General features: G+C 37.0%; 1 protein-coding gene across 2 annotated transcripts in view; it reads right to left on the minus strand.

The window, feature by feature from the left end:
- Positions 1 to 945: 945 nt before the first annotated feature.
- Positions 946 to 12,209, minus strand: part of MON2 (MON2 homolog, regulator of endosome-to-Golgi trafficking) — a 120,741-nt gene continuing 109,477 nt past the window's right edge. For both annotated transcript variants that reach the window (XM_060165669.1, XM_060165668.1), the window contains one exon: positions 946 to 1,635. In XM_060165669.1, coding sequence (XP_060021652.1) covers positions 1,472 to 1,635 — 164 coding nt within the window. In that variant the 3' untranslated portion in view covers positions 946 to 1,471. The remainder of the gene's footprint in view (positions 1,636 to 12,209) is intronic.

The raw sequence follows: 12,209 nt of genomic DNA on the forward strand, positions 1-12,209 counted from the left end.
TATTAAAATTAAAGGCCTTCCAGAACACTAAAGTAATACTAAGACCATCGTAATTTCTTACGAATAATCATTTTTAAACATCTTTGAGTCTTCACATAAATAATTATGAAAATTTAACTAAGAAAAATATAATATCATGATCCATTAAAGAAAAAATACAGTGAGCTAGGCCAGTCAGTTTTTTAAGAAATAATTAAGTTAGTGTATTCAAGAGCACTCTTCTTCTTCACTAAGATAGGAAGGTGAAACAAAATTAGCATTTTACTCCATGGCAGAAAGTTTACTGTACTTCTAAATGCTTCACATCTCTAAAAATACACTTCTCATTGTTTTAGAATACACACATATTTTATATTTGTGGGTTAGCACAGTTATTTGCTTCTTGAGAATATGTTACAAAATGAAGCACTCAAATGAACAAAACCTCACTGCAAAATTTTAGGAAATCTAAGATTATCTTGCCTGGGTCATATTTCAAAGACAGTGATCAATGTTGTTAGTCAGTGGGGGAAAAAAAAAAGATCAGTAGAAATATAAAATAGTCTTTAAAATCCAGACAGCAAATATAAAAAGAGACAGACTTAAGTGAAATCTGGGAAAGATATTTAAAGAAATGAGGTATGATGGAGCCATAGTGCTACAATTTATCTCAATATATTAAGTTTTAATAATAACCTATACTTCAAAGTTGCAATATCAGCAAATCATAAACTATATGCTGCTGTGTTCTCATGACCTTTCTGGTCAGATGTTTACTAGTCACTAGTAAATACATTTAAAATAAGCATTAAGCTAACTGCGTGATCATACGATAAGCATATCTGCCACTTAAGAAGGCAAATTATAAGTAAAAATGTAAGCAAACAATTTTGTATTAGTAATAAATACAGTTTCAAGCATTTAACATTATCAATATTTTAAAAATTTAAATAATAAATGCAACTATTTTATACAGAACTGTACCATTTATTATACACACAAGTATATCAGTTCCCTTTGTTTACAAAGGCTGGTTATAGACAATATGGAATGTTACAGTACCATCTTGCATAAAATTTTAGTACAATTTTGTACTAGAAAAGGGGTGCAAAAACACCAGCCTAATAAATCTGACAAAATGAAATATCTTTTCTTTCTTTTTAAAAAGTACATCATTAACACATACACCACAAACTGTACATAAGCTTACTTTTAAATCACCAACTGAAGATATGGTAGCAGGTATGCTGTAGTATTAACTATCTCTCCCATCAGTTTAATTTATTAAAGGCTTGCACTGCTACTCATTCAGGAACCTTTGTTGACATGTAAGCTTGTAATATGAATTACTTAACTCAGGTAAGTACAATTTAAAGGAGGCTAACAACAGCTGCCAAGAATTATTTGTAGTAAGAAACGTCCTTCTCACAGAAAATTCACTGAGGAGCAAACATTTTTGTATATCATTCTTCTTAAGATTTATTGTAGCTGGTCAAGATTCTCCATTTTGAACTTTGGATGCTGGTGGTTGCATGAAATCCTTAAAAGGAACTAGTGCCTCTTTAAGTGCAGAGCAGACTTCTGAAGATGAGCAGGTGATGCATTCTACTAAAGTTGGGTATAAGGCAATTACTTGTGCCCAGGTATTTCCATCAACTGTAATGCAAAAAGTATAAAACCTCAAAAAAGAGTGGATTGAAATGGCAGATTATCCAGTTAACATAAACACAATCCTTTAAACACAATGCAAAAAAAAAATCCAAAATATGGAAATTCCTCAAGCTTGTACCTTTTCTTTCTTTAAACTTTGGAAGACTTCCTGCAATATTTAATAAGGTATGAGGGAAAAATATATGATCAGTGTGAAGAATCATCAATACCACCAAATTTGACAAAGTACATTTAAAATGATACTTCAATATGTGAAGGTCTTGGAAGCTAAAAAAACAACTCAGAATAATTCAAACCTTTGTCATTTTCAGTATAATAGCCAGAGAAGAAAGTGTACTTTTCAAGAACAATTAGAAAACAATTCAACTTTTTATGCAGTTATATGCTAAAAATATACATATATCTTAAATAATTTTCCTAATAATGTCCTCAATATTGATTTTAACTTCAAATGACCATACATAGATCCATTCTTCTCTTACACTGTTTGCTAATCTTTAATGTATCTGACTAGGTTTAAGCTGTAGTGGGGAGGGACATTTCTGCCTTCCTCATCACTATTATGAACAGCTAGTACAGTTATATGTTATTTGGTGAATGAACAAAAGTGTTGTATTGGGCTTCCCTGGTGGCGCAGTGGTTGAGAGTCCGCCTGCCGATGCAGGGGACACGGGTTCGTGCCCCGGTCCAGGAAGATCCCACATGCCATGGAGCGGCTGGGCCCGTGAGCCGTGGCCGCTGAGCCTGCGCGTCCGGAGCCTGTGCTCCGCAGCGGGAGAGGCCACAACAGTGACAGGCCCACGTACAGCAAAAAAAAAAAAAAAAAGTGTTGTATCACAATTACTTTGTGATTTCCTTATACTCTGAGATCACATGTTACATTTCTATTTTCCTATAAGTACTGTGTGTATTGTTGAGAGTGCAATACACGATAAAACCTGATGACAGAGTTTTCTTAGAAAGTATATGTATATGGCACTTGGCAGAACGCATCTCAAATTGCTGAGGCAGTGTAGTATAAAAGAAAGAACACTATACTACGCATAACGAGCTTTGGTTCCGGTTTTCACTCCAATTTACTGAGTGTCAACTAAGTGTCTAAAAACCTTTCTGAAATAAGTTAGTGCTGGGTGTCCCTGAACAAGTCAAATAATTTCTCATATCTTGACTTTTACTATAGAATAAAGAAATGAGTTTCTCAAACTAGTGTCCTTCAAGTTACTTCTTTAAAAAAACTGATGGTCAAATAAGTTTGGCAAATGTTGTACATATAATCTTCCTTTTGGGGGATTCATAATTCACACAGGTTCATAGTTAAAGAACAGGTTTAACTCTTATCCAATCCAAGGTTTCCAAAATTAATTTGATTATGGAATTTTTCCCCATTCAATATCTACTGACATCCCTCATCATTAATATTCATTCCTTAGTACATATCTTGGGAAATGCTAACCTGCTCATTTAATCTCTTCTCCACCTCAACAAGGGCTTCCTCAGAGTGGAGGTGAGAAGAAGAAAAGGGGTGTGGAGCTGATAGGTATTGGTGAGGGAGGGAATGTCAGGCCAGAGCTGCTCTGCTTTTAGCTGTTTTGTATGTTGGAAATCCACATCAGATTTCATTTGTAAAAAGAATTTTGCTGCTTAATAGTAACAACAAAAAAGAAACATTAAAAAAACAATGGCCTAAGTAGTTTTAAACAGTCTGCTCCAGCTGTTGTCTATAAAGCTTTCCACTAATCATTTAACAAAAGATTACATAGAGAGAATTCTGGGAAATGGCAAAGTAGTAAGTACCAGGAATCTGTCTGCCCACCTAGACAACAACTGAACTGGCAGAATTTGATGCAACTATCTTGGAACTCTGGAGTCTACTGAAGGCTTGCAACTTCCAGAGGAAGACCAGGATAGTATATTGCAGTTAAGTTTCGTCAATCTAAGCCCTTAGCACAGTAGCAGCTACCCATCCTCTATTCCTAGCCATGTGGTAAGCAGTTGTGCAGGTGTTCCTGGAGCAGCTTGCACGCAGCTTGTGGGAGGCCAGGGTGGGAAAACAGGACTCTATACTCCAAATATCAGGGGTCTGTGCTCTAATTGCTGATCACAGAGGTGCAAAGAGGCTTCAAGAACAAAAGAAAAAACAAATAATTCAAAAATGGGCAAAGGACTTGAATAGACATTTCTCCAAAGAAGATATACAAATGGTCGATAAAGCACATGAAAAGATGCTCAACACCATTAACCATTAGGAAAGTGCAAATCAAACAACGAGATACCACCTCATGCTTAATAGAATAGCTACTATAAAACAACAAACAAACAGAAAACAAGCGTAGGTGAGGCTGTAAAGAAAACAGAACCCTTGTTCACTGTTGGGGGGAATGTAAAATGGTACAGCCACTGTGGGAAACAGTATGGTGATTCCTCAAAAAATAAAAAATAGAATTTACCATATGACCCAGCAATTCCACTTCTGGTATATACCCAAAAGAATTAAAAGCAGGATCTCAAAGAGATATCTGTACACACATGTTCATAGCAGCATTATTCACAACAGCTAACACCATGGAAGTAACCCAAGTGTCCACCAACGGATGAATGGATATATAGATATACACACACACAATGGAATATTATTTGGCCTCAAATAAGAAGGAAAACTGCAACATACTAAAATATGGATGAACCTTAACAACATTAGCTAAGTGAAATAAGCCAGTCACAAAAAGGCAAATACTGTATGTTTCAACTTATATGAGGTACTTAGAGTAGTCAAGATCATAGAGAGAAAAAGTAGAATGGTGGGCTTCCCTGGTAGCGCAGTGGTTGAGAGTCTGCCTGCCGATGCAGGGGACACGGGTTCGTGCCCCGGTCAGGGAAGATCCCACATGCCACGGAGCGGCTGGGCCCGTGAGCCATGGCCGCTGAGCCTGCGCGTCTGGAGCCTGTGCTCCACAATGGGAGAGGCCACAACAGTGAGAGGCCCGAATACCACAAAAAAAAAAAAAAAAAAGTAGAATGGTGATTACCAGGGGCTAGGAGAAGTGGGGAATGGAGAGTTATTGTTTAACAAGTACAGAGTTTCAGTTATAAAATGAAAAAAGTTATGGACATGGCTGGTGGTGACGGTTGCCAACATTGTGAATGTATTTAATGTCACTGAAAAAATGGTTACCATAGTAAGTTTTGTTACATGTATTTTACTGCAATAAAAGAATCTGGGGGAAAAAAAAAGACTGCATAGATTGAAAGCTATCTAGATTGGCCCAGATAGTCAACTGACCAAACTTATTCTTGGTTTATTATAGGAAAATACAAAAATAAATTATTTAAGATAACACCTTAAATTCAGGGGAAGCTACTCAAATTTCTTAAATTAAAATGTTTTAAAAAACTAACCATAGATCTTCATGGGCACTTTGGATTTAACTATGAAAAACAATGAAAAAGCTGTATGTATTGATATGGAAGAATCTCCATGATATTTAATGAAGTGGAAAATATGAAGAGTGTTCCGAACAGTAGGTAAAACCTGGGGCTATTATGCATATTAATTCGTGTTGAAAACTGGGGGTGTACTGGAGCACAGCTGACTTTTGAACAACACAGGTCTGAACTGTGTGGATCCGCTTATACACAGTAAATACTATAGTGCTACACAATCCCCAGCTGGCTGAATCCAAGGATGTAGAACACCGGATACAGAAGAACCATCTAACTGCTTGGAAGGTCAGCACCCCTAACTCCTGCATTGTTCAAGGGCCGACTACATATGTATTTTGTATTTACATAATAAACTTATCGAAGGATCCACAAACTAATAAAAATGGTTGACTACGGTAATGTAAGAGCTGGGCAGATACAGAACAGGGGAAAGACATGTTCCCTGTACATCTTTCAATATTTTTGAATTTCTGAACCATGTATATGTTTACTACCTATTCAAATTTTTAATTAAAGATCAAGTAATGTGATAAATAAGTCCAACAAATGCCTCCTCTCCCACTAGAAAACCCTAAAACAAATAACAAATGTTCTAAACAAATGTTGGGTGAACACTGGTTCCAAACCTTGTAGCCATCCCCTAGAATTAATTTTGGACTGACTACGAGCATGTCCAACATATTTCTGCTGGGAAGGCTTGGACTTCTCTAAGTTGTCTTCTTTTTTTCTGTTTCTTAATGAAGCTTATCATACCATTTTAATATGTTACTATATCATCATCATCATTATGGTTACATTTAATTTAAATCTTCATTTAATATGCGCAAAGGTATAATTCAAACTCAAACAATTTTTAACATTAATTTAGTTACATCATCTATCATTACTAGGCTGCCCTACCCATGGCCCATTGACTTTGTAAAAAGCAGGTTACTAAGTTTTCCTTCCCTTTTCTTCCTTTATACAAATTCTGGTTACATTCTTGACAGCTATCTAAAGATCATAAAAAAAATAAATAAAAAAGAATGCAAGTACTATGCACTGAAATACATATGCTGTATTTAATACATCTATAGCAATAACATGAAAAATAGAGAAGTTCCTGTTTATTTCTTAAGTATAACATATCTATCAAATTCTATCCTGTGATCTAATAAAGATTTTACTGGTCTCCAGGAAATCAATGCATGGTCTCCCTCTCTGAAAATTCAACCAGAACATTTTATTAAGATAACTCAAATTTGAACTTGATGGGATAAATTAAGGACACTGTTCCAGAATTTTTCTTAGAAATTCTACCCCTTCTTTTGGGTTGAATATACACAAGTCTACTGCCTCTTAATATCCAGTATAATACTCACGCTTTCTAGGCCAAAGTAACAGTCAGTGAATTTTGAAAACAGAAAAATATGTATTTAATTGTGTAACAACTGACAGGAACAAATATGCTGGGACTCACTTATTAGGCATTTATTAGGAACCTAATTTTTCTTGGTTATTAAAAGTAATGCTGGGCTTCCCTGGTGGCACAGTGGTTGAGAGTCTGCCTGCCAATGCAGGGGACGCGGGTTCGTGTCCCGGTCCGGGAAGATCCCACATGCCGCGGAGCAGCTGGGCCCGTGGGCCATGGCCGCTGAGCCTGCGCGTCTGGAGCCTGTGCTCCGCAAATGCTGCTTAAAGCACCAATCTGCTAAGGTGCTTGTGTCTGAATGTAAGTAAACACACTTCCTTCTATAACAAAGTCTTATATAAAAAGTCAGCTGAACCAGTGTTCTCAGTGACACAATTGACTTATACTCTGATGCCAGCTCTTTATCTTGTCCTGGACCAGTAGCTGGTCCAAAAAAAAAAACACACACACACACACACTTTGAGCAGCAGTCTTGTAAAGGATTCAAAATAGGATAAAACACGGTTCAAATAGCCTGTCAAGAAGTTTACACTTTAAGAGGCATGAGTCATGTACATGTATAACTATAATACAAACAGAGTGCTTTAAGACAAAGGCACACATAAAAGAGCTACAAGTTCACCAAAAAAAGAAATTGCTCACCTTTAAGGAATAAAAACAAGGCTTAAAAGTGGTGTGATATCTGAACAGGGTGGATATGGGCAGGAGAATGGAATGAGCAAAGGACTAGGAATACTCGGATAGACTAAGAATTTTAGTTTGGTGAGAGAGTAGGATATATGAAGTCTAGTGGGAAATAAAGCATGAACAGAATGGAGTCAGACAGTAGTACTCTTTGTATTTGGTAGGTTATGGTTAATGAAAAAGATTATTTTGTTTTGTTTTACAAGGATGGAAAAATGAATGACCAAAGCTACACTTTTGGAAAAATCATTCCTGGCATTAATGTAAGAATGGATTGGATAGAAATGAGTGACAGAAAGAGGAAACAAATGAGAAAAGGCTATAAAAATAATTCAAAGTTTCTTATATCTATATGATAAATCACTACAAATGCAGAAGCCTCCTACAACCCCAAAAAGTCAGTCATGTTCTACATTAAAAATATATAAAATATCGGGGCTTCCCTGGTGGTGCAATGGTTGAGAATCTGCCTGCTAATGCAGGGGACATGGGTTCGAGTCCTGGTCTGGGAGGATCCCACATGCCGCGGAGCAACTAGGCCCGTGAGCCACAACTACTGAGCCTGCGTGTCTGGAGCCTGTGCTCCACAACAAGAGAGGCTGTGATAGTGAGAGGCCCGTGCACCGCAATGAAGAGTGGCCCCTGCTTGCCACAACTAGAGAAAGCCCTCACACAGAAACGAAGACCCAACACAGCAAAACTAAATAAATTAATTAATAAACTCCTACCCCCAACATCTAAAAAAAAAAATATATATATATATATAAAATATAAATTATCTATATTCAGACCAATTTAGTTAAAAAAAATCCAGCCAGACTGTGAGGTCAGGATCATAGCAGTGTGAAAAGCTCCCTTTGTCTCTTCCCTTCAATCTGTAACGAGTAAAACATCCATAACTCAATAAAAGTATCTCTGCCCAATACACCAGGATTCCAGAGAATTCCACACATCTGTACAACTATACATAAGAGTGGATGGACTAGGAATTCCCTGGTGGTGCAGTGGTTAGGACTCCGCACTCTCAATGCCAAGGGCCTGGGTTCAATCCCTAGTCAGGGAACTAAGATCCCACAAGCAGTGTGGCCAAAAAAAAGAGTGGATGGGCTGAAACACACAGAGGAGGCAGGACCAGGGAAACAGTGGAGGTGGTGCCTGCAGTCCTAGATCCCCAGCCACAGCAGCTAAGCCTGCAGCCTCAGAAAACCTGGTAGCAGCAGGGCAGGTGATGCACATGACTCCAGCTTCTCAGCCACAGCAGTGGCTAAGGCTACAGGGAACTAGGCAACAACAGGGCCTGCAACGTTATCCCTCCAGTCATGCAGGCACATATGACTCTGGCCCTTTGGCCCATAGCAGCAGCGTCCATGAAACTGATAACCCTGGATGTGGCAAAAGCACCCAAGACCTCAGCTCCTCACCCCAACCACCCTCTGTCCCCACTGCACTGGACCCAGAAGCATGGATCCAGGAGATCCCAGACATGGTGGACACACCTGCTATCTCAGTGCCATAGGCAGCGACACCAGTAACAACAGCGACACTGGCAGCAGCAAGGTACCAGCAACCCTGAAAGCATAAGCAATGACAACAAGGGCACCAGACGACACCTCTAGCAGAGGCAGTGGAGGATGGAAAGTGCCATTTCTCAAATATAACCATAGGCAACTCAGGTAAGAGAAACCAAAAACTTGTACTATAGTGCCACCTACTGAAAAACAAAAGAAAGGCCTCTAATTACTAACCTGTTAAATTGTTAGAGTCAAGTAAAAAAGAAGCCTTACTAAAGAAAAGAGGTGTGAGTTACTTCAAATATATGAGAGGAACAACTCTTCAAGCACCATGAAAAACCAGAGTAATATGGTATCACAAAAGAAAACGAAAGTTCTCCAGAAACCAAACTTAAAATTAAACAATACTGCAATCTAACTGACAGAATTCAAAATAGCTGTCCTAAAGAAATTCAACCAGCTACAAGAAAACTCAGAAAGGTAGTTCGATGAGCTTAGGAATAATATTAATGAGCAGAGGAATACATTACCAAAGAAACTGAAACTGAAAAGGAACCAAACAGAAATTCTGGAGCCAAAGAACTCAATAAATGAGATGAAGAATGCATAAGAACATATGGGAAATAGAGCAGACCATATGGAAGAGAGAATTAGCTAGCTCAAAGATAGAAATCAAGAAATCAATACAAGTAGAAGAGGAAAGAGAGCTAAGATTTTTTTAAAATGAAGGAATTCTATAAGAACTATCCAACTCTATTAGGAAAAGCAACATCAGAATAATGAGTATCCCAGGAGAAGGGGACAGAGAATTTATTTAAAGAAATAATAGCTGAAACCTTCCTAAACCTGGGGAAGGAACTGGATATACAAGTCCATGCATCTAAGAGAACAGCTAATTACCTCAATGCAAAAAGACCTTCTCCAAGACATATTAAAACTGTGAAAAATCAATGACAAAGAAAGAATTTTAAAAGCATCCAGGGAAAAAAGAACGGTAACCTATCATTAGGTAACTCATTAGGCTATCAGCAGATTTCTCATAAGAAAATCTATAGGCCAGGAGAGAATGGAATGACATACTCAAAATGTTGAAAGATTAAAAACTATCAGCCAAGCATACTCTATCCAGCAAAGTTATCCTTCAGATATGAAGGAGAAATAAAGCCTTTCCCAGACAAACAAGCTGAGGGAGTTCATCAACAAAGACCTGCAGACCTGCCTTAGAAGAAATGTTGAAAGGAGCTCTTCTACTTGAAAGAGGTAAAAGTACACAAAACATTGAATAAGGTGATAATACAGACAAAATCTTTTAAATACTTAATTATAGCATGAAGGTTAAAGGGGAAAAAGCAGTAAAAAATAACTATAACTATTTTAATTTAGTAACAAAATCACAACATAAAAAAGGATAATTTGAGACAACAAAAAACACAAAAGGGGAATAGGAAAAGGACAGAACCTGTATAGGCAAATAACATGCTATCAGCAGAAAAAGAAATATTTCATCTATGAGACATGTCATAAACATCACGGTAAACACAAAATATAAATCTAGAGCAGAGATTCAAAACATAAAAAAGGAGAAAACTGATAAAAACATCATAAAAAACCCAACAAATGAAACTGGCAGAAACACAAGGAAAGAGAAACAATGGAGATATAGACCAACCAGAAAACAAAAGATAAAGTGGCAGTACTCAGTACTCATCCATCAATAATCACCCTAAATGTAAATGGATTGAATTCACCAATCAAAAGACATAGACTGGTTGGATGGATTAAAAAATAAGGCCCAAGTACATGCTGTCTCCAGGAGACTCATGTCAGCTCTGAAGACAAACACAGGCTCAAAATGAAGGGATGGAAGATGATACTTCAAGCACATGACAGCCAAAAGAAAGTGGATGTACCCATACTCATATCAGACAAAATACACTTCAAGCCAAAAAAGGTAACAAGAGACAAAGATGAATACTATATAATGATAAAGGGGAAAATTCATCAAGAAGACATAACAGTTAATATATATGTACCTAACAGTTAATATGTATGTACCTAACATAAAAGCACCAAAATATATAAAGCAATTATTAATACATCTAAAGGGAGAAACTGACAGCAACACAGTAATAGTAGGTGACTTTAACACCTCACTTATAGCAATGGATAGATCATTCAGACCGAAAGTCAACAAATAGTGGCCTTCAATGAAACATTAGACCAGATGGGCTTGATAGATTTATAGAGAACATGCCACCCAACTGCACCAGAATACACATTCTTCTCAAGTGCACATGGAACATTATTAAGGACAGACCATATGTTGGGGTACAAGTCTCAATAAATTTAAGAAGACTGAAACCATATCAAACATCTTTTCTGATCACAAATGGTATGACACTAGAAATCAACTACAAAAAGAAAGCTGGAAAAATCACAAATATGTGGAAACTAAAGAAACATGCTACTGAACAACTATTGGGTCAATGAAGAAAGCAAAGGATAAATTTTAAAAACACCGGAAGACAAATGGAAACAAAAATACAACATTCCAAAATCTATGGGATGCAGCAAAAGTGGTATTTATGGGGAAGTTTATAGCAATACAGGCCTGCCTCAAGAAACAACAAAAATCTCAAAAAATCTAACCTTACACCTAAAGGAACTAGAAAAGGACAAATGAAGCCCAAAGTCAGTGGAAGAAAGGAAATAATAAACAGCAGAGCAGAAATAACTGAAATAGAGACTAAAAAGACAATAGCGAAGATCAATAAAACTAAGAGCTGCTTCTTAAAAAAGAGCAATAAAACTGAGAAACCTTTAGCTAGACTCACTGAGGAAAAAAGAGAAGGCTTAGATGAATAAAATCAAAAACAAAAGAGGAGATGGACTTCCCTGGTGGTCCAGTGATTAAGGCTCTGTGCTTCCACTGCAGGGGGCATGAGCCTGATCCCTGGTTGGGGAACTAAGATCCCACATACCATGCAGCATGGCCAAAAAAATTAAAAAAAAAAAAAAAAGAGAAATAACAGATACCACAAAAATAGAAAACATTATGAGAATACTATGAACAGCTATATGCCAACAAAATGGACAACGTAGATGAAATGGATAAATTCTCAGAATCATACAATCTTCCAAGACTGAATCATGAAGAAACAGGAAATCCGAATAGACTGATCACTAGCAAGGGGACTGAAACGGTAATAAAAAACCTCATAAAAAAACAAAAATCCAGGGCCAGATGGCTTCACAGGTGAATTCTACTAAACATTCAAAGAAAATTTAATACTAATGCTTCCTAAATTCTTCCAAAAAATAGAAGGGGAGGGAATGCTTCCTAACTCATTTTACAAGGCCGCCATTACCCTGATACCAAAATCAAATAAGGACAAAAAGAAAAAAGAAAACTGCAAGCCAATATGTCTGTTGAACATAAATGCAAACACTGTCAACAAAATATTAGCAAACTGAACTCAACAATAAGTTGAAAGGATCATACACAATCATTA

The sequence above is a fragment of the Lagenorhynchus albirostris genome, chromosome 11, assembly GCF_949774975.1.
Source record: "Lagenorhynchus albirostris chromosome 11, mLagAlb1.1, whole genome shotgun sequence".
NCBI classification, from domain to species: Eukaryota; Metazoa; Chordata; class Mammalia; order Artiodactyla; family Delphinidae; genus Lagenorhynchus; species Lagenorhynchus albirostris.